Source organism: Phacochoerus africanus, chromosome 9 (assembly GCF_016906955.1).
Source record: "Phacochoerus africanus isolate WHEZ1 chromosome 9, ROS_Pafr_v1, whole genome shotgun sequence".
NCBI lineage: Eukaryota > Metazoa > Chordata > Mammalia > Artiodactyla > Suidae > Phacochoerus > Phacochoerus africanus.
The window spans coordinates 47,086,139-47,113,705 of NC_062552.1; the positions used below are offsets into that span (position 1 = coordinate 47,086,139).

At 43.4% G+C, this 27,567-nt stretch overlaps 1 protein-coding gene across 2 annotated transcripts in view; it reads right to left on the minus strand.

Moving 5' to 3' along the window:
- Positions 1-27,567, minus strand: part of PKHD1 (PKHD1 ciliary IPT domain containing fibrocystin/polyductin) — a 484,027-nt gene that overhangs the window by 436,958 nt on the left and 19,502 nt on the right. For both annotated transcript variants that reach the window (XM_047795623.1, XM_047795624.1), the window contains exons 7-18: positions 25,634-25,712; positions 24,284-24,358; positions 21,588-21,652; positions 20,780-20,819; positions 17,519-17,589; positions 15,591-15,692; positions 14,701-14,796; positions 10,740-10,881; positions 6,575-6,689; positions 4,877-5,155; positions 3,184-3,273; positions 3,000-3,090 (exon numbers count right to left, since the gene is read on the minus strand). In XM_047795623.1, coding sequence (XP_047651579.1) covers positions 3,000-3,090; positions 3,184-3,273; positions 4,877-5,155; positions 6,575-6,689; positions 10,740-10,881; positions 14,701-14,796; positions 15,591-15,692; positions 17,519-17,589; positions 20,780-20,819; positions 21,588-21,652; positions 24,284-24,358; positions 25,634-25,712 — 1,245 coding nt within the window. The remainder of the gene's footprint in view (positions 1-2,999; positions 3,091-3,183; positions 3,274-4,876; positions 5,156-6,574; positions 6,690-10,739; positions 10,882-14,700; positions 14,797-15,590; positions 15,693-17,518; positions 17,590-20,779; positions 20,820-21,587; positions 21,653-24,283; positions 24,359-25,633; positions 25,713-27,567) is intronic.

Below are 27,567 nucleotides of genomic sequence, written 5' to 3' on the forward strand. Positions count from 1 at the left end.
TAAAAGAAGACAGGTGTCAGTCATCAAGACAGTGTGGTACTGGTACCAAAACAGACAGACCAATGGAACAGAATAGAGAACCCAGAAATAAACCCAGACACCTACGGTCAATTAATCTTCAACAAAGGAGGCAAGAAGATAAAATGGGGAAAAGACACTCTTTTCAGCAAATGGTGCTGTGAAAACTAGACGGCCGAATGTAAGTCAATGAAACTGGAACATGCCCTCACACCATGCACAAAAATAAACTGTAGGTCAATAAAATGGCTGAAAGACTTAAAGATAAGGAGTTCCCATCGTGGTGCAGTGCTTAACAAATCTGAATAGGAACCATGAGGTTGCGGGTTTGATCCCTGGCCTGGCTCAGTGGGTTAAGGATCCAGCCATAAGCTATGGTGTAGGTCACAGAAACGGCTTGGATCCTGTATTGCTGTGGCTGTGGCTGTGGCCAGCAGCTGTAGCTCCAACTCAACCCCTAGCCTGGGAACCTCCATATGCCATTGGTGCAGCCCTAAAAAAAAAAAAGACTTAAAAGATAAGATAAAACACCATTAAACTCCTAGAAGAGAACACAGGCAAAACATTCTCTAACATCAACCTTACAAATGTTTTCTCAGGTCACTCTCCCAAAGCGATAGAAATAAAAGCAAACATAAACCAATGGGACCTAATCAAACAGACAAGCTTTTGCACAGCAAAGGAAACCTTAAAAAAAAAAAAAAGACAACTTACAGAATGGGAGAAAATAGTTTCAAACAATGCAACTGACAAGAGCTTAATCTCTAAAATATACAAACTTATACAATTCAACAGCAAAAAAAAAGCCTGTGGAAAAATGAGCAAAAGACCTTAATAGACATTTCTCCAAAGAAGATATACAGACGGCCAACAAGCACATGAAAAAATGCTCAACATCACTGATTATTGGAGAAATGCAAATCAAAAATACTATGAGGTACCACCTCACACCAATCAGAATGGCCATCATTAATAAGTCCACAAATAACAAATGCTGGAGAGGATGTAGAGAAAAGGGAACCTTCCTGCACTGTTGATGGGAACGTAAATTGGTATAACCACTATGGAGAACAGCATGGAGGTACCTTAGAAAACTATACATAGAACTACCATATGACCCAGGAATCCCACTGTTGGGCACATATCCAGACAAAACTTTCCTTGAAAAAGATACATGCACCTGAATGTTCATTGCAGCGCTATTCATGATAGCCAAGACATGGAAACAACCCAAATGTCCATTGACAGATGAATAGATTAAGAAGCTGTGGTATATATACCCAATGGAATACTACTCAGCCATAAAAAAGAACAAAATAATGCCATTTGCAGCAACATGGATGGAACCAGAAACTCTCATACTGAGTGAAGTAAGTCAGAAAGAGAAAGACAGACACCATACGATATCACTTATATCTGGAATCTAATATACGGCACAAATGAACCTTACCACAGAAAAGAAAAGCATGGACTTGGAGAACAGACTTGTGGTTGCAAAGGGGAAGGGGGAGGGAGTGGGATGGACTGGGAATTTGGGGTTAATAGATGCAAACTATTGCCTTTGGAATGGATAAGCAATGAGATCCTGCTGTATAGCACTGGGAACTATGTCTAGTCACTATGATGGAGCATGATGGAGGATCATGTGAGAAAAAGGAACGTATATGTGTATATGTGACTGGGTCACCTTGCTATACAGTAGAACATTAACAGAATACTGTAAACCAGCTATAATGGAAAAAAAATAAAAATCATTATAAAAAGAAGACAGGTGTAAAGGTTAAATGGAGCTTCCCAGCAAGTCTGCAGGAGATAGGTTATTGGTTTGCCATAACATTGGCCCCTCTGCCTTCGGGAGAGCTGGATAGGGTTTAAGGGAGTAGGCACTCTGTGCACACTCCACCCCTCACCCCCCCCCGCCCCCAGTGTGAAGGTTCCAGCCATTAGAAACCCTACCCCTATGCCATCAAAAATCTATTACCATTTTCTGTGAGCATCAGGTTACACAAAAAAGATAAGGCATACTGACTGTAACTTAGTTCACCTTAGTAGTTTTATTTTATTTTTCAGGGCCACACCCACAGCATACAAAGTTCCCAGGCTAGGGGTCCAATTGGAGCTGCAGCTGAGGCCTGTGCCACAGCCACCACAACATCAGATCTGAGCCATGTCTGTAACCTACACCACAGCTTACGGCAATGCCAGATCCTTAACCCACTAAGCAAGGCCAGGGATGGAACCCACATCCTCACAGAGATTATACTGTATCCTTAAGCTGCTGAGCCACTAGAGGAACTCCCATCTTAGTTGTTTATTTGTTTGTTTGTTTGTTTGTTTGTTGAGAGCCACACCCACAACATATGGAGGTTTCCAGGCTAGGAGTTGAATCAGAGCTACAGCTGCCAGCCTACACCACAGCCACAGCAATGCAGAATCTGAGCCACGTCTGTGACCTACACAACGGCTCATGGCAATGCCAGATCCTAAACCCACTGAGAGAGGCCAGGGATCGAACCTGCACCCTCATCCACCTTAGTATTTTTAAAACATACCCTCACGTGTTTAAAATTTGTTAGACTGCTGTCTTATGTAATAACTCCTTTATTTGAGATGCAATGTGACTTAAAGGAGATTTGCAATGTTTTACTGTTGCCTTTCCCCCACTTTCTGGTGTGAGACACAGTTCCTTACTCAACCCCCCCAGCATCCTTGGTTTCTGACTCTGCTCCACCTGACAGCTCAGAAGGGACGCCTTTTCTTTCTCTGATTCCCTCACAAGCAGTCCCTCCCCAGCACACAGCTGCTTTCTTGGACACTCAGTGTCAGAATCTAGCCTCCATGTCTTCATTTGTCAGAGTACCCTCAGAGAGGAAGCGAAGCTTGTTTCCATTTTACAGGGAAAAAAAAAAAAAGAGAGAGAGAGAAAGAGAGAGGACACAGATGAAGAAGAGGGTCAGGATCTGTCAAACCAGGAGTGGTACCTTGTTCAAATCCCAGCTGGAGCAGGATGTTTGCTGAAAGGGGTTTCAGTTTGCATTTGACTGCAAGTAACTCCTCAATGGCTGTTTGAATCTGTTTTTTAAAAAATCGACCAGGAGTTCATCCCACGGGTTTAAAGACCACCTCTAGTTCCCTCACCTCTCTTTTTGCAAAGAAAGTTCCCACCTGATAGGCCGTGGCATTTGCAGGGATCGGCTGGCTTGAGACATTGTCCCAGGTAAGGAAGAAGTTCCCTGTGCCGGACACAGTCAGCATCTACAAGGTCAAGAGTGACGGAATTAAATAACATGTGAGATTGAACCAGAAAGACAAGCTAGGATATACCTCTGTGGCTTGCTATTGCAATTTCCATTTTTTTTTAATTCACTATCATCCAGAACTATCTGGAAAACAGGTGTCATCAGCTAAAGAAAACTTTTCTTGGAAGAATATACATGTCTTGAGTTCCCGTTGCGGCCCAACGAATCTGACTAGTATCCATATGAGGACGTGGATTCAATCCCTGCCCTCGCTCAGTGGGCCAGGGATCTGGAATTGCCATGAGCTGTGGTGTAGGTTGCAGACATGGCTTGGATCCTGCGTTGCTGTGGTATAGGCCAGCAGCTGTAGCTCCGATTGGACCCCTAGCCTGGGAACTTCCATATGCCGCTGGTGTGGCCCTAAAAAATCAGAAAAAGAAAAAGAAAAGAATATACACGTCTATCTCCCCATTGATTCATGACGCCCTCCTTCTCTTTAGAGCGTGACAACTTAACTGTGGCCCTTGAAGGGCCCACCTTCAGCCCTTCTCAGCCAGTTCTCTCTCAGGGGTAGCTTGGGAGGCAGAAGCAGCTCCAGGCAGGTCACACTCTCTCAGAGGCCCATTCAGTCTCTACTTTGCTTCTGCTACATTCCCTTGCTGGGCACATCACAATTCTGCACTAAAAATAAGATCTATCATCTTATATCACTTGCTGTTTTCTACTTTGTCCTGTGGTTCTTTGTGTGCATGTTTGTTTATTTGTTTATTTATTTATTTATTTATTTACTTTTAGGGCCTTGCCCATGGCATATTGAAGTTTCCAGGCTAGGGGTCAAATCAGAGCTGCAGCTGCTGGCCTGCACCCCAGCCACAGCAACGCCAGATCCAAACCACATCTGCAACCTACACTGCAGCTTGAGGAAATGCCAGATCCTTAACCTGAGCTGGGCCAGGGATCAAACCCACACCCTCATGGATACTAGTCAGGTTCATTTACCCTGAGCCACAAGAACTCCATGTGTGCCTGTTTTATGATTAGACTGTAAGCTTTAAGAGGCACAATCCATAGTGAGTCATTCTTGCTTAACAAAAAGTACTCCAAACACAACATTGCAAAGCAACTGTACCTCAATTTTTAAAAAGTACACCAAACTTACTCAACCAAAATCTGGGGCACATCGAGAACCCCAAAGCCCTTGACCGTTACAAAGCAGACTTAGAAAACACAGCATATGGGGAAATAGAACCTGAATCTGTTGAAAAGCTATGCAATCTCATATGTGTACATTTAACACACATGCAAACATGTCTGTGGGTGTTAGGAGGACCTTATAGCCATACCGGGGAATATGTTTCCAAAGGAGGATTTGCAAGGAACTTAAATTCCTAAGACTAAGTACATGAGTAAAGGTCATCGTATTAATAAACCTTGGTAATTTTTTTTAAAGTCCTCACAATCCTATTGGATGGATATCCTGTCTCTTTGGCAGCAGAGTCATCATCACAGCTCAAGTCTCGTGGCTCCCAGCCAACCATCCTTCCACTAGGTGGGTCTGTATTCCTTGCAGAGTTCAACCCCTGAACCCAGCCCCATGAAACAGGCAAGAACACGCAGACCTGGATTTCTGGAAGTCTCTGTGCATGGGCTCGGATCTGATGCTTCTCCCGGAGGTATGTGTTGACCACTTCAGGATTCAGCCAGGTGTTGTGGATCTGGACACCAATCCTCACCCCACTGCTGGGGGCTCTCCCTTGATGCTCTGCCTCCAGGTAGTATCTGGCTCCCCCAAGCAGCTCCAGCTGGGGGGTCTTCTGTGCCCAGATCTCTTCACCCCCATTCTGCTCCCAGGAGTCAAACCAGCTGGCAGTGCCCACCCTGATGGAGGCCACTTTTACCTGCGCCCCAATCAACACATCAAGACCAGCACTGTGAAGCTTCTGGGCTTCTCTTTCTCAAACAGCAAGTGTCCAGACAGCTACTAATGAGGGATTTGGGAGTTGGTCTGCCTTTTCCATCAAATTGGCCCCATTACACTAGGCCCTCTGCTTCTCCAGCTGTTCTTCTCTCTCTTTCTAAGTTAAAAAGTATTAAGATGAGGCTGGTTGGGTCATGTTCAGAGCTAGAACAGCCAACCTGAAACCCTAACTCTACATGATGCTGTGGATAAAGTCATATGAAGCCCTTTGAGAGACTTAGAGTGACTTGGCCACTTCAAAATCTGTGATATGTCTCTAGCCAAGTAGGAAAGCAATTTCATAGAAGCATATTCATCATTTGGGAAAAAATGCTGTAGTTCTTTGTCAGCGGTGCTAGTTCACCTTGGCTGTTTGCTAAAACACATTTTCTTATCCTTCAAAGTGGATCAGAAAATTCCTGCATACGAGTTCCCGTTGTGGCTCAGTGGAAACGAATCCGACTGGGAACCATGAGGTTGCAGGTTTAATTCCTGGCCTTGCTCAGTGGGTTAAGGTTTAATCCCTGGCCTTGCTCATGAGCTGTGGTGTAGGTTGCAGACGAGGCTTGGATCATACGTTGCTATGGCTGTGGCATAGGCCAGCAGCTGTAGCTCCTTTTCAACCCCTAGCCTGAGAACCTCCATATGCCATGGGTGCGGACCTAAAAAAAGGAAAAAAGAAAACTCCTGCATAAAACAGGCTACATTGCTACCCAAAATCAATGGGAAAGGCACAAGCTTGGGAGTCAGACAAATCTGAGTTCTAGATATGCCTCGTTTTCCCAGGGGCCCTGGATCAGCCATACAATCTGTCTAAGCCTCAATTTCCTTATCTGGAAAACTTAAATAAATAGACATAGCTCACACAATGCTATGAAGATGAGAGATAAAACAGTTGTAGCATAATGCTCAGCTTACAGTAAATGCTCAATAAACAGGCCAACACATTCAGCCAAGCTCTTTTCCAACAATTAAAACCATGTAAATCATATCTTTTTTTTTTTTTTCTTAGGGCCACGCTTGACGCATGTGGAAGTTCCTGAGCTAGGGGTCGAATCGGAGTTGCAGCTTCTGGCCACAGCCACAGCCACACAACATCTCATCCTTAACCCACTGAGAGAGGCCAGGGATCAAACCCACATTCTCACTGACACTATGTTGCGTTCTTAACCCTCTGAGCCACAATAGGAATTTATACATATAATTTTTTTAATTTAATGAAAAATAAACTAAAATCCCTGGTTGCTTAATGGCATGTTACAACTCTCAGTACACAGGAGAGTATTCATTTTGTCTTTTGGGGTTTTTTTCAGGAGTGAAGGGCTGGGGACAAGAAGAAGGAGGAGAGGATGGTGAATACCTTGGTCTTTGGATCCTCTGACCGACTGAAATACAAGGACGCCTGGTTGTCAGCCTGGATCCAGAAAGTGTAATTATTTGTCTCTGGGGCCACAAAGAACCCACTGAGCCGTGCCCTGAAAAGCAGAGGAACACAGAGAAAGAAGCAAGGGCAATCAAGCCTGGAATCACTGACCCAGCACATGGTGCCCTGGGGCATTGTTTGTCTTTATGGTAATGAGGGGGAGGGGCTAACTCTGTGCTATGTGATTGGTCAGAGGCCTTTGGATGCATCTACCCCTGCAGTGCTTGCCTGGCTCCCTACTCAGCCCATCTCTCTGCACTGGTGCAACTCCCTAGGAAGTCACGACGTCTTGTCTCAGGAAAGGTGTAGCCACAGTGTAGGGTCACCTAGAGGCTTAACTAAGATCATTCACCTACACAGCCAGGACAGGGCCTGGCACATGGCAGGAACTCAATCTATACTAAATCTTATTCTCATCATTAGAAATAAAGAGAGATTGCCAATCAGAGTTATGACCCATTCTAGGATCCTGTTCCTCGTCTCTTCCTTCAAATTACTCATACTCCACAAGGTATTAATTAGGTCACCCCTCTGGCCAATGTCAGACATTAGCCATTTTACATTTAGCATGTTAATAATTATCAGTATATGTGGATAATTATAAATTAACAAAGATCTTCCTGCCAAACCATCCCACTTGCCTTCTGAACAACAGTTCTGCAGTTCTTTATGAAGGGAGTAAAGTGACAGTCATGAAATGGCCCCAAATGATATTGAGAGAGGCCACTTGCTCTTTTCTCCCTCTCACGGCAGACTTTAACTTGGCAGGAAACAGGAGTGTGTCTGTGTGAGATTTCATATTACCAGTGTGTCCTCTTTAAAGTACCATATTCCTGGAGAGGGATAAACTGAGAGAAAGGGATTAAAAGAGGCACACTACCATATCAAAATAGATAAAACAACAAGGTCCTACTGTATAGCACATGGTACTACATTCAGTAGCTTGTAATACCCTGTAAGGGAATAGAATTGGGAAAAAAGAATAGGGATATATACATATATATGTATAACTGAACCACTTTGCTATGCACCTGAAACTAACACAATATTGGAAATCAACTATATATATATATATATATATATATATATATATATATATATATATATTTGTCTTTTTGTCTTTTTAGGGCCACACCTGAAGCATATGGAGGTTCCCAGGCTAGGGGTTAAATCAGAGCTACAGCTGCCAGCCTACACCACAGCCACTGCAACGCCAGATCCAAACCAAATTTTCGACCTACACCACAGCTCACAGCAACGCTGGATCCTTAACCCACTAAGCGAGGCCAGGGATTAAACCTATGTCCTCATGGATACCAGTCGGGTTTGCTAACGGGGCCATGACGGGAACTCTCGACTATATTTCAATTTAAAAAAAAAAAAATCCTAAGAATAAAGGACTGTGCCACCACGTGGTGTAGGTCTTTCATATGCAGAAATCTGAAGACTTGAAATCAGAGAAATTCAGAGCTTCATTCTGCCACTTGGTAATGGCACATCATTGAAAAAGACACTTTACCTCTCCAAGAGTACAGTTCCTCATAGGCAAACTAGACCTGTAATTTCTTCCTCAGTTGTTGCAGCTCATGAACTCATTTATCTTAAAAGCCCTGAACATAGATATAAGTCAGTCTCTATGCGTTGAACTGAATAAGACACACTTGGAGGCACTGAGGAATTTCTGCACATGCTGCCTTGCCTGCCTATACAGCTGTACATGTACAAGGCTAGTCATTCCCAAAGGTAATGACCTTGAGAGACCTTCTAACTCTCTCAATGCTGAATGCAATGATGTGTTTAACATAAGTGATCAGCACATAGTTTTTCACTGCTGGAGGTTTACTAATTAAGTAATATTTTACCAAAAAAAAAAAAAAAAAGCATTTGAGCTTACCAAGAACCTCAATGCCTATAGAGAGTATTTTTCCAATTAAAAATATTCTGGTCCACTGAGAAACATCAATGGAAAGTATTAACAATTTCAAATTAAAAGACATAACCGACAACTTTGGAAAAGATTGTATACAATTTTATGAAATATTTTTCAAATAAGACCACATTTTTTAATGTTTAAGATAAACCCTAATGGCTTAGTATTTTTTATTAAAGTATAGTTGATTTACAATGTTGTGCAAATTTCTGCTGTACAGTAAAGTGACCCAGTCATAACGTATGTATATATATATACATTCTTTTTCTCATATTATCTTCCATCGTGTTCTATCACAAGTGATTGGATAAAGTTCCCTGTGCTATACAGCAGGATCTCATTGCTTATCCAGTCCAAACGTAATAGTTTGCATCTACAAACCCCAAACTCCCAGTCCATCCCATTCCCTTCCCCTCCTCCTTGGCAACCACAAGTCTGTTCCCCATGTCTGTGACTCTGCTTCTGTTCTGTACTAATGGCCTAATATTTAAGATAGACAGAACTAAAAGATAATTACACTATCTCAATAAATACCAAGAATATTTTCTGAAAGTAGTTTTGAAAATAACTATGTAAAGATCCATCATTATCATAATTTAATCAATCAATATTCCAGGTTATTTATTTAGATTTTTTTTTTTTAATTTTACAGCAGTAAGGCAGAAAGAATAGAAAGAGTTCTTGTCTGGTTTGTGGCTCCTCAAAATGACAGTTAGAGGGACATACAGTACAGGTCATACCAGATGGTCAAATGTCCTTTTGTCTTTTGAGGTGGCCTTTCTCCTAAATGCTCTCGCACACACTGAACACAGCTGAAAGGTTTTCCTTTGAACATTATTGATGGTCCTCAAAAAGTGTGATAAAGATGCTGTATTAGGTGCCACTCAAAAAAAATCCCACAAATTATGGCCACTTTAAAACCTACATCCTGGTGGTTAGACATCTAATTAGTAAGGCTTCCAAAGCCATAGCAACTCTACTCTGTTCACATATTTCCTTCCCTGCTTGGCTCCTTTGATGTCCGAAATTCCCTGAACAAGGAACAAAGCCTTCCATTCTACAACTGAAATGACGTTCAAAACGGCCAAATCCTAGAAAGAGGTCACAGATTGGCTGGAATTCGCACACAGGAGGCCTGCCCAACCTCCTTGAGAAGCATGTTAAAAGGTATAGAGATCCAGAGTTCCTGTCGTGGCACAGCGTTAATGAATCTGACTAGGAACCATGAGGTTGCGGGTTCGATCCCTGGCCTCGCTCAGTGGGTTAAGGATCTGGCGTTGCCATGAGCTGTGGTGTAGGTCACAGACATGGCTCGGCTCTGGCATTGCTGTGGCTGTGGTGTAGGCCGGCAGCTGTAGCTCTGATTAGACCCCTAGCCTGGGAACCTCCATATGCCTCGGGTGCCGCACTAAAAAGACAAGACAAAAAAAAAAAAATGAAAAGAGATCCACCCCACAGTCAAGGAGCCAGCCAACCATAACTACACTAAGAGCTACCTGTGTTGCTACAATTCTCTAACTTTCTATGTGTTTAAGCCCAACTTAAAATATGAGACATTTTGGGCGCATCCTTGAAGGAATGAAAAGGACAAAACTAAACAGGAAAACCATTACCACACTTCAGTCACTACTATAGAAAACAATGTCTCCAGAGCCCATGGGAGTTTCCTCTGCTATGCAACCAGTCATCGGATTGACCCTGGGCACTAATTGGCTGTTTCACCAGAACTGTTCGCTGCCTGACCTCTGCTCCTTCATATGCTCAAAGGGCGAGCATTTTGTGTCTTTCTTTAGCACCATCCAGATGTCAGTTTCACCCCTTAACCATGGTCCTGCAGCAAGTTTGGCCCTGCTTTTTACCAAGCTTCCTGGGCTACTCAGCTCAATGTTCTGATGAATAGTCAGTCCTCTCCAAAGCAGACCTCAAAGTAACCTGTAGAAAATATAAATTTTACCTTTTGATCGACAGTTAGCATGCACCCATAAAAGGCCTGTGGTCCACCAGCATAACCGATATGGGCTGAGAACCATGGTCCAACTTGGTTGCTGATGAATGGGTAGATGTTTTTCAGTTTTCCTCTGGAAATCTTGTTTCTTATTGACCTGTCTCCCAGCCTCACCCAGGCCAGTAAAAATGTGTGTGACCTGGACTCCTGCTTTTCCTACAACATACCTGAAGGGTTGCCCTTCCTTTGACCAAAATCCAAATGGGGCACTGGCATTAGGGACGATCTGCCATCTGTACCCAGGGGTGGCTTCAGTCAGGTCCAAGCCCTCAGGAGCATCTCCAACTTCAAAAAGAAGTCCTCGATTGCCTGTAAGACATGGATGCTTCATAAATCTCAGAGGCTCTTTCTCCCCCAAGTGAGGGAACTGCTGCTACAGATTATAGAGCAAAGATGGTCCAGGGATGATCTAGAAGGTAAGTCAACTGAGACTTGGATGGAGTAGGTCTGTGAGAGGTTCTCTAGATAACACACATTTCTGGAAAGTGGAAAGTACGTTTTGGTGTAGGATGTAGTCTCTTGGAAAGAGAGACTTGACAAGGAACAGCTAGCAGGAATATTCTCAGAGGACCAAAGATAATGGAGCCCTTTTTAATGGGAGTGTCTGGGTACAAGAAAATGTGAAAGAACAAATGGAGGCTCGTCAAAACAGGTGTGGACTTAAGGATTTTTTTTTTTCTTTTGGTCTTTTTGCCATTTCTTGGGCCATTGCTGTGGCATATGGAAGTTCCCAGGCTAGGGGTCTAATCGGAGCTGTAGCTGCTGGCCTACACCAGAGCCACAGCAACGTGGGATCTGAGCCACATCTGCAACCTACACCGAAGCTCATGGCAACACCGGATCCTTAACCCACTGAGCAAGGCCAGGGATCGAACCCGCAACCTCGTGGTTCCTAGTCAGATTCGTTAACCACTGCGCCACAACGGGAACTCCAAGGATTTTTTTTTTTAATGACCACACCCGCAGCACATGGAAGTTCCCAGGCCAGAGATTGAATCTAAGCTGCAGCTTTGACCTATACCACAGCTGCAGCAACACCAGATGCTTTAACCCATTGTGCGGGCCAGGGATCAATGGTCAGGGCAGTGACCCAAGCTGCTGCAATCAGATTCTTAATCTCCTGTGCCACAGTGGGAACTCCTTCAGGATCTTTTCACGTCCAGTTCAGCCTGGGAATTCTATTCCCTAAAGCCCCTTGGTCCCAGAAAATGGGCACTCCTTAAGTTTTTCTCATATCAATTTGTGGACATGGAGCAAGTCATGCAGCATGCTGCTAGAATATAATGTTCTAAGTGATGTCGTACTTACTCATTTGTGTTTAACCTTAAATAAAACCCGAAACCAAAGTCATAGGTGCAATCATTGAATGCTGGGAGTTCCCACCTTGGCTCAGCGATAACAAACCTGACTAGTAACCATGAGGCTGTGGGTTCCATCCCTGGCCTTGCTCCGTGGGTTGGGTATCAGGCATTGCCATGAACTGGGGCATAGGTCACATATGCAACTTGGATCCTTTGTTGCTGTGGCTGTGGTGCAGGCCAGCAGCTGTAGTTCAGATTTGACCCTTAGGCTGGGAACTTCCATATGCCACATGTGTGGCCCTAAAAAAAAAAAAGAAAAAATATACATTGCATACTAACTTGGGTTGAGGCTAAAAGCTCAGGAATCACACACTGGTAGGTTCAGAGTCCAGCTGTGCCAATTAGTAGATATGTAGCTTTAAGCAACTTGCTTTATGCCTTCATTTTTCTCCTGCATTAAAACAGGACCAGTAGTAAGCAGATATATTGTAACTAAAGACTAAGGGATCTTGGGTTATTTGTCACTTATATCTCAATAAAGTTGGGAGAAAAATAAAGTCAATTTAACAGTTCCTGAAGGTGGGGAAACTAAGAGAGCGTAAAATATATACTCAAAGAACATGAAAGACAGTGAGTACTCAATAATGGATAGCTAGGGTAGCTATTCTCATTTTAAATTACTATTGTCATTCCTTGTTAAATCATAAAAATGGAAAACAGATAAAGAATAAGCAGAAAAAAAAATTGAAGTTTCTCGACCTCAGCTGTATTGACTTTTGGGGCTATTGTGAGGACTACCATGTGTGCTAAAGGGCATTCAGCCACACTTCCAGCCTCTACCCACTAGAGGTCAGTAGAAGCAGCAGAAGTACCACGACCACCACCACCACCATCAGCTATAAGGACCAAGCATTGCCAGGTGCCCCTTGCTGGATCACTTGAGAACCACTGAAGTATATGATCATTTGTCCTCCTTCCATAGAAGAAATTTCAAAAGCACTTCATCAAGGACATTATTAACTGACCAGAACAGCCACATTCAGGAAATTCTCTTACCACTACCCAAGTGGCTAAAGCAGGAACCACTATGAGAGGGAACAGGCTCCCTATCTCCTGACTCAGGAAATGCATCCTCTCCATCACTTGCTTCTGTAGTTTTGTTTTCTTGGGTGGGAGCTTTCCCTGAGTCAAAACTGCAGATCAGGGACTGGGAGAATGCTCAGTCGAAGCTTTGCATGTGTTTTCCCAAATGGCCTTTCTTTAGAAAAGCTTCTCAGGGTTCCCATTGTGGCTCAGTGGTTAATGAATCCGACTAGGAACGATGAGGTTGTGGGTTCAATCCCTGGCCTTGCTCAGTGGGTTGAGGATCCGGCGTTGCCGTGAGCTGTGGTGTAGGTTGCATACTCGGCTCGAATCCCCGCATTGCTGTGGCTCTGGTGAAGGCCAGCAACTACAGCTCCTATTGGACCCCTAGCCTGGGAACATCCATATGCTATGGGAGTGGCCTGATAAATGGCAAAAAGACAAAAAAAAAAGAAAGAAAAGAAAAGAAAAGCTTCTCCCCGCTGAGCTTCAGGAGATGAGCTCCCCACCTGTGGTTTCACCATGAAGTCAGGCCTGGAGGGCAGATAGGACTCTGGACAAACAGCCTGTGGTTCGGGGCTGCCCAACACTCCAACCGCCCTCCATCCCAAACTCTGCCTGAACTCCTGTTCTAATGCTTCCTGGAAAAATGCCCCCATGGCACTAATCTGCAGCCACAGGGTAGAAGCTTTTTTTTTAGGGCCGCACCCATGGCATATGGAAGTTCCCAGGCTAGAGGTCGAATCAGAGCTACAGCTGCCGGCCTACACCACAGCCATAGCAACTCAGGATCAGAGCCTCATCTGCAACCTACACCACTGCTCATGGCAATGCTGGATCCTTAACTCACTAAGCAGGGATTCATTTCTGCTGAGTCACAACGGGAACTCCCAAAGTGTAGAAGCTTTAAACACAGAAGGACAGATGGGACTTGCCACCTTGCCCCCTCTGTTTCTGCCCACTTTAGGCATAACCTGGTGGCCCCATCACAATACTTCTCTACTTTTCAGAGTAGCAGACAGCTACCCACAGGGAAAAAGACATTTAAATGCACCCCACTGTACCCCACTCTCTGCCTCATCTAGAGCTGTCATGTGAGCATAGAAGACACAGTTCAATGCTCTGCCTTCTTAGACAGTGGGTGAGGGTGCCACCGACCCAAAGGATGGAGGGGGCGACTCTGGGTTTCTGCCAGTTGCTGTAGCAACATTTTTTTTTTTGGCCTTTTTAGGGTCACACCTGTGGCAAATGGAAGTTCCCAGGCTAGATGTCAAATCAGAGCTGTAGCTGCTGGCCTACACCACAGCCACAGCAACACAGGATCCAAGCTGCCCCTGCAACCTACACCACAACTCACAGCAACGCCGGATGCGTAACCCACTGAGCGAAGACAAGGATCAAACCTGTGTCCTCATGGATACTAGTCAGATTTGTTTCCACTGAGCCACAATGGGAACTCTGCTATAGCAACATCTTGATGGCAGTTACACTTCCGGGATCATGGTTTCCACTGAACCCCATGGGCCATGCTGCCATCTGGGGCTGGGAGTCCAGGGTGTCATCAACCATCTGAGTAAAACTAAGAGGCTCTCTGAAATGAAAGCCCCGACCCAAGACCCAGGGCTCGCTAAGCAGCCAGTCAAACAGCTGCAACTGAATTTAAACATTTTCACTTCTGCTTCCCAGCCTCTCATGGTTAAAAACGTCACCGGACATCACAGATCGACAGTGGAGATTTTCTTACCTGCCTGAGGAGCAGAAAGCCTTGTACCTCTTCCTGGAGCCCTGGTGGTGCACTCGATCTTCCTGGGAGACACGTGTCTAATATCACAAGGAATGCCTGAGGGGAAGGTTTCAATGAGATCCAGACATCCACATCCATATCGATGGAGAGATAGATGTGGCTGGACCAGAGGATCCCGCTGCAGTTAGACAGGATCCTATTCCACGGCAAAGGGAAGAGGTGGATAGCACAGAGAAAGCTGTCACTTGAACTGAAGGATGTGAGGAAGGGAGAGCAGAGCTGAGAGCAGTCAGAAGGGGAGCAAGGAACGCGGTGCTGAAGATGAACCCAACCGCGACTGAGCTGGGGAGGTGGGGGGAGTGACAGCAGAGTGTGGGGACATTTCCCTGGATCCTAGGTGTCGCCAACCAGGGGAGCAGCCCACACGGCAGAACAAAAGGTTCTAGACCAGTTCCTCAAAAGGCTTGGCCAAGCGGGCATTCCAGAAGAATCTGCGTAGCTAGTGCCCGCCCATTTCCGCTTGTTCATACAAAAAGGAAAGGGAGAGGGGTTGCCTTTTAGATGGAGTAAACCTTTGCGAGGAGACACCTGTGCTTCTGCTTCTCTTGCCTCCTGGATGGGGACACCTGAGGCACTGCCCATGCGTTGTGAATGGGTCTGCAGGACACTGTGTCTGTTACCTGTTCGCAGAGCCTCAGGACCCAAATTCCCTCCTCCACCCCTGGTCTCAACCAAACACAAGTCAGAGACCTCAAAGCAGGCCTGCCCGATGAGTCTGAACAGGCAGACTGCTTCCCCCACCCCACCCTCTCCCAGGCCATACGCCATACATAATCTTCTACAGCATATCGAAATCTATGAACTATGTTTAGCCATTTCAAATTAGTTACCTGCAATGGTAACCTGGGAGGGGTCATCAAAGAAGTCTCCTATAATTGTGATGTCTGTTCTTCCCCCAAGGCTCCCAGTTTCTGGAAACACAGATCGTATTTCTGCAAGAGGAGAAAAGAAGGTAAGCTTCCAAATATATACCGGGATGTGACCCAGATAATAATATGATCATAGATGCTATCAGAAATTTATTTCTGACTTTAACTTTCTAAGAACAGCAACAGTTGTAATTTTTTTCTAGTAACAGTCATCTGAAATTGCATATAATAAGAAAAGGATTGGCATTCCTATTGTGGCTCAACAGGTTAAGAACCTGACTAGTATCCATGAGGATGTGGGTTTGATCCCTGGCTTTGCTCAGTGGGTTAAGGATCCAGTGTTGCCGCAAGCTGCAGTATAGGTCACAGATGCAGCTCAGATATGGTGTTGCTGTGGCTGTGGCATAGGCCGGCAGCTGCAGCTCCTATTCAGCCCCTAGCCTGGGAACTTCCATATGCCACAGGTATGGCCATAAAAAGAAAATGAAAAAGAAAGAAGGAAAAAGATTCACATTGAACAACATGTAAAATAATATATAGCATACAGGATCAATATTTGAAAGAAAAGAGAAATGCAATCTCTTGGGCTGTTGGCAAAAATTCCTGCATACCATGATGCCTTCATAGGAAATCTGGCTCCTGACCTCAAGGATTCTACTTACACATCCCAGAATAGTAGGTTATACTTTATGGAGGAATCAACTCCAGATGCATCAGGCAAGGCCTCAATTTACCCATGTGAGTGTGCAATTCATTCTAAGCAGAAGAATGTTATCCCATCATAGGCCACAAATCCCCAAGAATTTCACTTTTTCTGATCCTCTCCTTTCCTATGATCAAACTCTGAGAGTTCTAGGTTTCACTCCCTTGAGGGGAAGAGTGGTCATAGTTTCTGAAAAACTGAAGAGATAAAGAGACTAACGATGAATGGTTACCCCTTCAAAACCAAGGCCAGAGTGGAAATCCAGCTCTCACAGGGGTAAGGATAACTAGAGAGCAAAAGGCATTGCCCCACCAATATTCACCTTGTGCTTTTGGCAAAGGTAGATTCTGCTGCCTCTAAAATCTGAACTTACCTGGCAGATATTTTTTCCACGGTTTGGGAATTGTTATGAAACCCTAGAATCTAGCACTCACCCTTAATAAGCAGCTATTACTGGACTGAGTTCACAATTTCTTGCAAGTTTCCACTAGTTCGCTTGAGTTTTATTGATATGAAGATTTACCCATTGGATAGCAACCCACAAACAGTGTCAGAAAGTCATTCAATGTTGAATGAAGGCTCAGAGGTGAGGTGTTTAACTGCAAAGATGTGCTTTTAGATTTTTCAGTGCCACCTCTTTTCTGTTATTTGTTTAAAAAGAGGAGTTCCCGTCATGGCGCAGTGGTTGGCGAATCCGACTAGGAACCATGAGGTTGTGGGTTCAATCCCTGCCCTTGCTCAGTGGGTTGGGGACACGGCATTGCCGTGAGCTGTGGTGTAGGTTGCAGATGTGGCTCGGATCCCGCGTTGCTGTGGCTCTGGCGTAGGCCAGTGGCTACTGCTCTGATTGGACCCCTAGCCTGGTAACCTCCATATGCTGCGGGAGCGGCCCTAGAAAAGGCAAAAAGACAAAAAATAAATAAATAAATAAAAAGAAAGCAAGGACGACTCCCCCTTTTTTTATTCAGTCTATATCCCTAGATTCTACATAGATGCCTCTGATCCAGCCTCTTTTAACCTAGCAACTGAAGTTGACATTCATATTCTCATACAAAACCATGATGTCAGGGGCTGCTTCAGGAGTCAAGGGTCATAGAGACAGAGCCAGAAGGAAGGGAAGGAGGGCCTAACGTCCAGTGTGGTGTGACAGGAGGAGTGAGAAGCACCCAGTGAGGGGAAATGGTACCTGAGTACGTCTGGTACAGGAAAAGGTCCTGCTTAGCACTGACCAGCCATGCGTTCTTGTGTACCATGGACCTTCAAAAAGACAAAATTGGGTTTGGATGAAAACTGCTTCTGGAATGGCATTTTTTAAATTGACTGCTTGAAAGGAAGTTCACTAACTTTTCAGGATTTTGAAACTGCTTAGGGGAAATCAACTCAATATTCTATAATAAGCTATGTGGGAAAAGAACCTAAAAAAGAATGGACGAGTGTGTATGGATAACTGATTCACTTCGCTGTACACCTGAAACTAACACAACACTGTAAGTCAGCTCTACTCCAATAAAATGTTTCAAAAATAAATTCAGGGAGTTCCCCTTGTGGCTCAGTGGGAACAAATCCAACTAGCATCTACAAGGACACGGGTTCAATCCCTGGCCTTGCTCAGTGGGTTAAGGATCTGGTGTTGTCACAAGCTGCAGTGTAGGCCACAGATGCAGCTCAGATCCAACGTTGATGTGGCTGTGATGTAGGCTGACAGCTGTAGCTCCAATTTGACCCCTAGCCCAGGAACTTCCATATGCTGTGGGTGCAGCCCTAAAAAGCAAAAGAGTAAATAAATAATTAATTAATTAAAATTAAACATGAAACTGTATATAAGCCCCTGAGTTAATTGTGTTTCGAAGTAAAAGGCTTTTCCTTTAGCCCTTCAGGCCTCCCTTCAGTCTCAAAAGGCTGACTCAAGAGTTAATGATTAAGAAATATTGTTACAGCTAAAAAGTAATTAAAACCGTCCCCATAATATTATGTCCCCCCCGCCTTGGCCCACAAACATATTGCCAATGGTTACTTTCTAGTTCATTGTATTGCAGCTGGTGTTTTCTTTTCCTTTGAAACAGACCCTAACACCCCCTTCCTTTTGTGAGCAATCTTCACTGCTCACAAAGTCAGAGAGAAGGTCAAGGTATGATAACCCCTAAGACCACCAGAAACTATCACCAGACCACCTGACTCCGGCCTTGATGACTTTGAGATGATCTATGGAGGGAGAAGAATGCAGGCACCCTAATCCTTATTAGCAGCCCTGTTTTCAAGCTAAACCTATAAAAATCCTTGCTATCTCCTCTTAAGGGAGGACACAGTTTCGAGGGCATTAACCTGCTGTGGCTTCCTTTGCCTGGCAAAGCAATAAAGCTATTCTTTCTGCTTTACCCACAATCTGTCTCTGAGACTTAATTGGTACAGGTGTACAGAGGCCATATTTCAGCTACAAACAACATTTAAAAAAAAAAAAAACTGTTTAGATCCTAGCGCAAATTTTTTTTTTCTGATCTAGAAAATTTATAGTATGGGAATAATAATACCTATTTTATAGAATGTGACAAGCATTAAATGGAATGATGAATGTGAAAGGGTCTGGTAAGGAGCTGACCTTTGGTAGATGCTCAATAGATATTAGTTTTATCCCTTCCTAAAGAGAAAAAGAAACAGAGAGAGACAAAGAGAAAATCCCCATGCTTTGCTCCATGCAGCTGTAGCTCACATGTCACTATCATCACAATGAAATCAGTATCTGCTATACAACACCCCTTTTCAGGAAAACACCTGACAAAGTGCACAAAATCAGAACATGGGGAAAGGTGTGCAGACATCTAGCATTCTAATTTATCTCTCCAAAGCTCTCCGAAATTTGGACCCTTTCCATCTTTTTCTCTTTTTTTTTTTTGTCTTTTTTTGTCTTTTTAGGGCCACATCCGAGGTACATGGAGGTTCGCAGGCTAAGGGTCTAATCGGAGCTACAGCCACCGGCCTACACCACAACCACAGCCACAGCAACGTCAGATCCGAGCCGCATCTGTGACCCACACCATAGCTCACGGCAATACCGGAACCTTAACGCACTGAGTGAGGCCAGGGATCGAACCCACAACCTCATGGTTCCTAGTCAGATTTGTTTCTGCTGCACCACGATGGGAACTCCCCCTTTCCATCTTCAAGAAGGCATTTCTTAGAATGGTACAATGCTTTTTATGGAAATATGTACTTTTTTTAAGTTTTAGTGAAGTATAGTTGATTTACAATGTTGTGATAATTTCTGCTGTACAACAAAGTGATTCAGTTATGCATACACACATATCCCCTGTCTTTCAGATCCTTTTCCCACACACATTATCACAGAATATTGGGTGGAGCTTCCTGTGCTGTACAGCAGGTCCCCATTGGCCAGTCATTTCCATATACCTCAGTGTGCACATGCCAACCCCAAATCCCCAGTCCATCCTATGTACTGATTTAAATTTCCAGCATTGGAGTTCCCATTGTGACTCACTGGTAATGAATGCGACTAGTATCCATGAGGACTCAGGTTCAATCCCTGGCCTCATTCAGTGGGTTAAGGATCTAGTGTTGCCGTGAGCTTCAGTGTAGGTCGCAGATGAGGATCAGAACCTAGGTTGCGGTGGCTGTAGTGTAGGATGGCAGCTGTGACTTCAATTCAACCCATAGCCTGGGAACTTCCATATGCCACTAGTGCAGCCCTAAAAAGGATAAAAAAAAATTTCCAGTATTATGAGATTACTTAAGAGGTAATTTCCAAAATTCTGCACCATTGTCATATTGAAACATTTACATTGCTTCAAGATGAGTGCATGCATTTTAAAAAAAAAATGAAATAATGCCATTCACAACAACAAGGATAGATCTAAAGATTATCATTCTAAGTGAAGTAAGTCAGACAGGAAGACAAATATCATATGAGATCACTTATATAGAGAATTTTTTTAATGATACAAATGAACTTATTTATAAAAGAGAAACAGACACGGAGACTTTGAAAATAAACTTATGGTTATCAAAGGGGAAGAGAGGATGGATTGGGGGCTGGGGAACTGGCAAATGCACACTTGTGTATATGAAGTGGGTGATCAACAGGGACCTGCTGTATAGCGCAGAGAAACCTACTCAGTGTTCTATGATAATCTATATGGGAATATATTTGTGTATATGTATGATTAAATCACTTTGCTGTATAGCAGAAATGAACACAACATTGTAAATCAACCTTACATCAATAAAATTAAATTTTAAAAAGTAAATGGAAAAAGACAAGTGCAGGTGACACAATTATATACACCCAAATTGAAAAAAAAAATCAAGCAGGCATGTGGGGATTCATGAAGCTATTCTGCTTGTGTACATTTGAAATTTTCCATTTGAAGATACTAAAGAAAAGATTTGAGATAATATACAATGAAGATAAATTTGCTCACCCCTAGTTACTTACTTGCCTTTGTTAACTACTGAGAAACTAACATTCTGGGAGCCTGTAACAAAAAGAAACAGACATTAACATAGGAACCTACATGAGCTGCCAGGGTCAGGTCACAGCTACCATAAACCCGAGCACTCCAGCCATCACCAAGCTACCACCCACACCGTGATTTCTCTAACAGCGCCTGAAATAAACACACCCCAAACTCCAACCATCAGTGAAGCTGATTTCCATCAATAAAGGGATAAATGTAGGAGCACAGAGCAGGCAAAAGCTGGCTTGGCATTAGACAAATCCTGCTCCACTGGTTATTAGCTTCAACTTTTTCACCTGTAAAGCAAAAATTATCCCCCAGCCTCATAGGTGTATCAGTGAGGATTAAATTCCTTTTTTTTTTTTTTTTTTGGTCTTTTTAGGGCTGCACTCACGGTACATGGAAATTCCCAGGCTAGGGGTCAAATTGCAGCTGCAGCCGCCAGTCTACACCACAGCCACAGCAACACGGGATCCAAGCAGAGTCTGCAACCTACACCACAGATCACAGCAACGCTGGATCCTTAACCCACTGAGCAAGGCCAGGGATCGAACCTGCATCTAGATGGATACTAGTCAGGTTCATTAACCACTGAGCCACAACGGGAGCTCCTAAATTAAATTTGATTTAAGCTGCTTCCTGTAGTGTTTTTCAGGGAGTTCTCAATAAATTGTAGTTATTATTACCATCCTCATGAGAACCAATTCTTAAAAAAAAAAAAAAAATTCTGAAATACAGAGAAAAAGATAGAGAAAACTTTAAAGTTGTGTCATTTCTCATACAGACCAATGTAACTGCCTTCCACACGGCACTGCAGAGTCCCAAGACCATGGTCTTCCTGAATAGGATAGCTGGAAAAGCACCAGAAAACTGAGGTAAGAATTACCAGACAATTCAGTTCAGAAGTTCTAGCTCTTTCTCTGGGAAAGTAGAAAATAAAATAAAATATAAAAAGGAAAATAATGAGTTCCTGTCATGACTCAGTGGTTAATGAATCTGACTAGGAACCATGAGGTTTGATCCCTGGCCTCGCGCAGAGGGTTAAGGATCCAGCGTTGCTGTGAGCCGTGGTGTAGGTCGCAAACACAGCTTGGATCCTGCATTGCTGTGGCTGTGCTGTAGGCCGGCAGCTACAGCTCCGATTTGACCCCTAGCCTGGGAACCTCCATATGCCATGGGTGTGGCCCTAGAAAAGACAAAAAGACAAATAAATAAATAAATAAATAAACAAATAAATAAATAAATAAAACAAAACACTAACTAGAGTTACCATCAATCCATATGCTACCAAACACACAGTGTGAGAGACAAGCTTTAACTTATTCCTAACCTCTATTGGGTCCTTTCTTTCCAAAATTTGGGGTCTTTTTATCATTTTTTTTTTCTACTGTACAGCATGGTGATCCAGCTACACATACATGTATACATTCTTTTTTCTCATATTATGTGTTCCATCATAATTGATTAGACAGAGTTCCCAGTACTACACAGCAGTATCCCATTGCTAATCCATCCTGAAGACAACATTCTGCATCTATTTACCCCAAGCTCCCAGTCCCTCTCACTCCCTTCCCTTCCCCCTTGGGAACCACCAAGTCTATTCTCCAAGTTCATAATTTTCTTTTCTGTGGAAAGGTTCATTTGTGCCATATATTAGATTCCAGATATAAGTGATATCTTATGGTATTTGTCTGTCTCTTTCTGACTTACTTCACTCAGGATGAGAGTCTCTACTTCCATCCATGTTGCTGCAAATGGCATTATTTTGTTCTTTTTTATGGCCAAGTAGTATTCCATTGGGTACATATACCACATCTTCCAAATCCAATCATCTGTGGGTGGACATTTAGGTTGTTTCCATGTCTTGGCTATTGTGAATAGTTCTGCAATGAACATGCAGGTGCATGTGTGTTTTTTAAGTAGAGTTTTGTCCAGATATGTGCCCAAGAGTGGGATTGCTGGGTCATATGGTAGTTCTATGTATAGTTTTCTAAGGTACCTCCATACTGTTCTCCATAGTGGTTGTACCTGCTTACATTCCCACCAACAGTGCAGGAGGGTTCCCTTTTCTCCACACCCCCTCCAGCATTTGCTATTTGTAGACGTATTAATGATGGCCATTGTGACTGGTGTGAGGTGGTATCTCACGGTAGTTTTGATTTGCAATTCTCTAATAATCAGGGAAATTAAGCATTGTTTCAAGTGCTTGTTGGCCATCTGTATATCTTCCTTGGAAAAATGTCTATTCAGGTCCTTTGCCCATCTTTCAATTGGGTTGTTGGCTTTTTTGCTCTTGAGTTGTATAAGCTATTTGTATATTTTAGAGATTAGGTCCTTGTCAGTTGCATCATTTGAAACTATTTTCTCCCATTCTGTAAGTTGTCTTTTTGTTTTCTTTTTGGTTTCCTTTGCTGTGCAAAAGCTTGTCAGTTTGATTAGGTCCCATTGGTTTATTTTTGCTTTTATTTCTGTTGCTTTGGGAGACTGACCTGAGAAAACATTTGTAAGGTTGATGTCAGAGAATGTTTTGCCTGTGTTCTCTTCCAGGAGTTTGATGGTGTCTTGTCTTATCTTTAAGTCTTGAAGCCATTTTGAGTTTATTTTGGTGCATGGTATGAGGGTGAGTTCTAGTTTCATTGATTTGCATGCAGCTGTCCAGGTTTCCCAGCAATACTTGCTGAAAAGATTATCTTTTTTATGTTCTTGCCTCCTTTGTCAGAGATTAATTGACCAGAGGTGTCTGGGTTTATTTCTGGGTTCTCTATTCAGTTCCATTGGTCTGTCTGTCTGTTTTGGTACCAGTACCACACTGTCTTGATGACTGTGGCTTTGTAATATTTCCTGAAGTCTGGGAGAGAGAGACTTCTTGCTTGGTTTTTGTTCTTCTGTTCTATATATGATACTATATATACAAAATCTGTTTTATGACAAGAACAGCAAGATCTTAATCCCCCCGAAAAAATCTATTAGCAAATGTGAATGGGAAACAGGACAATCCTGAACAAACAAACGTAGGACATCAGGAAGAGGCTACATTGTAGAATTCGGCTCTACTAACTGCTAGTCCTTAAAAGACTAAGGCTTAGAGTATAGAAGGTTAATCTTCTCAGTTCGGAGTGAAGTGAAAATCCGAAAAAATATGGGTTATCTGAACTATAAGCCTATATAGGCTCACTTTTAAGTTTTCCTTGTAATAAATAATTAGTTGAATATTGAAACTTTGGTTGTTTTTTCTTTGGCTAGTCATTGCAGGACAGTGGTTGGCTGGCAGCTACAGCTCCAATTAGACCCCTAGCCTGGGAATCTCCATATGCCATGTGTGTGGCCTTAGAAAAGACAAAATAAATAAATAAATAAATAAATAAATAAATAAATAAATACAGGGCAATCAACAGTTATGGGTGATTTATATTAAAAATAGGGGTGTGTGTGTGTGTGTGGTACCCATATAAAGCATATATGTTGTCAAGATAGACACTCACCGGCATCCTGTCTGCCTATTTACAAGGGAGCAAGGTGTCACCCATTCATCTCCATAAGCTTCCAAGAGCAGCGGGCTGGATACAAAATGCAAACAACAGGCACAAGACAAGAGTGAACACTTGCTCCCACCAACTATTCCTGGCAAAACCCGGAAGAAACCCTGTGATGAAACTTCATCTCTGGACTTAGGGGCATTAGTGCAGTGGCTGGGGACTGTGCCCCAGGGGGCTACTAAATCAGAGCCTCAGCCCAAGGGCAAGGTGCACAACACTGTTCCATGACCCACGCTTTCACATGGCAGTAGGAGCACATCCCTTTTCCCGAAAAATCATCTCCACCTTGGCTCTACTGGGTGAATGCAGAGCCACCGAGGAGTTTCTACCTTTGTTCCCCCCTGCAAAGGCTGAATCCCAGACCAAGGCTGCGATGGGACCAGGTAGTGAATGTGGCATATTGTCAAGGGTGTGCTTGGGGCTTCTAGTCTCCACAGGAAGAGTAATTGCCATTCAAGATGCGTTGACCATTATTTAATGCCTGAAATATAGATCCTGAAAGTAGTCAAATCATATTCCTTTCAACTAGGATGGCATCAAAGGGATGGAGGAGAGCATGAGGATCCCCCTATTCTCAAGCACTGGAGGAAAAATCAGACACAATATGTGTCATCCTGTAACAGAGCATATAGTGAGGTTGTGGTCCTTGTACCTTATAAATCCTCACTATGATTGCTTCATTTGTTGAGTAACCACAGTGGCTTAGAACTTTCCAGAAACAGCTTAACATCAACATTTTCCATCCTGTTCCCCTCTTTCCCTAGTACAGATGATTCACAAGGACCACCTCCCACAATAAAACCCCCAGTGAAAAAAGTCAGGTTGGCATCGCGATCCTTCCCAGAACACATTCAAAACTCAATGGCTTTCTGTACCTTCTCCACATTTTCCTCTGATCACATGAACAGGATTTATAAATGCACAAATGGACAACAAATAAGGAAGTCATAATGGTCTTTTGAGCTCACACATGGGTATAAAGATTTTTTTTAGCCTGAGAAACTGGAAGGAGAAGGAGAAGAATCAAGGAAATCCTCAGATGCAATTACAGTACAACTCACACTAAGCCCAGAGTGACTAGTTGTCAGTAAATAAATGGACAAACTTAATCGACCAGTTGCAATTACATTAACAAAGTTTGCTGAAGCCCAGCTCACCAGGGACTATAAACTGCAAAGAGGAAAATAGCAATTCTGTGCCAACTACTTACAATTTATTGCTCTCGGGGAAGCTGGTTTCAGGAAGCAATCCAGCATATCTGTAACTAGCTGAATGCAGAAACAAGCACACGCTTACCTATCAATGTACTCAGTGTCAAAATCAAAGGTTTCCAAACTTCCAGTGACAATCCAGCCATACACATCTATCAGATTTCCTGTTTAAAAAAAAAATTAATTAATCTACTCAAACTCTAAATCTATAACATAAATTATATTTCTTTTTTGGTTATATCTATTCAAAATGGCCAAGCTGGTCATGACTCAGAAATATGAACACACTTTTCTAAACCGTACAGCAGGAAAGGATCAATGGGAATGATCCAGTAATTGGGAGTTCCCCTTGTGGCTCAGTGGGTTAAGAACCCGACTAGTATCCATGAGGATGTGGGTTCGATCACTGGCCTCGCTCAGTGGGTTAAGGATTTGGCATCCCGCAGGCTATGGCATAGGTCACAGATGTGGCTCAGATCCGGTCCTGCTGTGGCTGTGGTGTAGGCTGGCAGCTGTAGCTCTGATTTGATCCCTAGCCCAGGAACTTCCATACAGGTGCAGTCCTGAAAAAAAAAAAAAAAAAAAAAAAACTTAGAAATCAATATTCATGTCAAAGAGGCTAAATAATTGATCATTGCAATTGTAGAATTCTGCAAGTCCATATGGAGCATAGAAGGAATAACAGGTCTTATCACAGTCCCAGGAAGGGAGGGAAGATGGGACTAGTTTAAAAACACTGCCTATTCCACTCTCTTGGCTGTGTGTAAACCACCCCCTTACAGAGGGTTTAAGAATCATATGCCTTGGGGGTGTTCCATGCTTCCTGAGACTTTCCTCTGGCCCCATGTGATTAGAAGGGGCTTATATCACATGATCTGGATGGATATTCAGAGATACTAAACTTGTCCCCATATCTTAGAGTATGAAATAAATGTCATGGATGAACCAGACGGCAATGAGTTAGAAAGAAGGGCACTTGGAGTTCCCTGGTGGCTCAGCAGGTTAAGGATCTGGCATTGTCACTGCGAAAGCCCAAGTCACTGCTGTGGCATGGGTTCAGTCCTTGCCCTGGGAACCTCCACATGCCGCAGGTAAGGACAAAAAAGCAAGAAAGCAAGAAAGTAAGAAAGAAAGGGCACAAGAGAGCAGCATAATTATGGTTTAAAGGATGGGCCACTGCATGTGTCATTCATGCAACGAAAAAGCTCATCTTCAAAGACAGGGCAAAATGGGGGTCCACGGATAGTTGGTGTCTACCTTGTCCACGGAGACATGGATGACTTCTTCTGCCAGGTCTCCTCCACGCAACTTTCAGGGATTCCCATTAGGCAGCAAGCTTTTCCTTGATACTCACCTCCTCTGAGTTCATCAGGATGAGCAGCCATCATGAGCAGAAAGGATGAGCAGTTCTCTCTCATCAAGAGGCACGCTCAGTATTAACCCCACCTTCTCGGCTCAGAGGACCCAGGAAAGAAATCTAGAGTAGCTCCTTCTCAGAGCTTAGGGCCCATCCCAATGCTACAGGAGCCGACGTCCTCCGGAGGTGAAAAACACCTAAATTCGGTTCCGTGGAAATGCATGAAATGAGGCTTTAAAGCAAACTCACAATAGCCAGGGGCTGCAGTGAAGTTGACCATACAACCCTACCACCTGGAAGTGCGCACTTTCCAAATAATCACAGAATTCAACCATTGAGGTTGTAATCTTCCAGCATCACAAACAACGACGAGAGATGAGAGAGATGTTGGTTAATGAGGCAAAACCTCTAAAGTGGAACAGAAAAGGGCACCTCGGGGCTCCTGAGGTCACTGAATTCAGGGGACTTTGAGTCTCTTCATTGTTACACTTAAGGTCACAAAAGAACATGATCGAGAAGTAATTCTTCCCTACATCCTTTGCATATGTTTTTGGCTGGGTTTTTTTGTTTGTTTGTTTGTTTGTTCATTTGTTTGGCTGTGCCCATGGCAAGCAGAAGTTCCCAAGCCAGGGATCAAACCCTCACCACAGCAATGACAATGT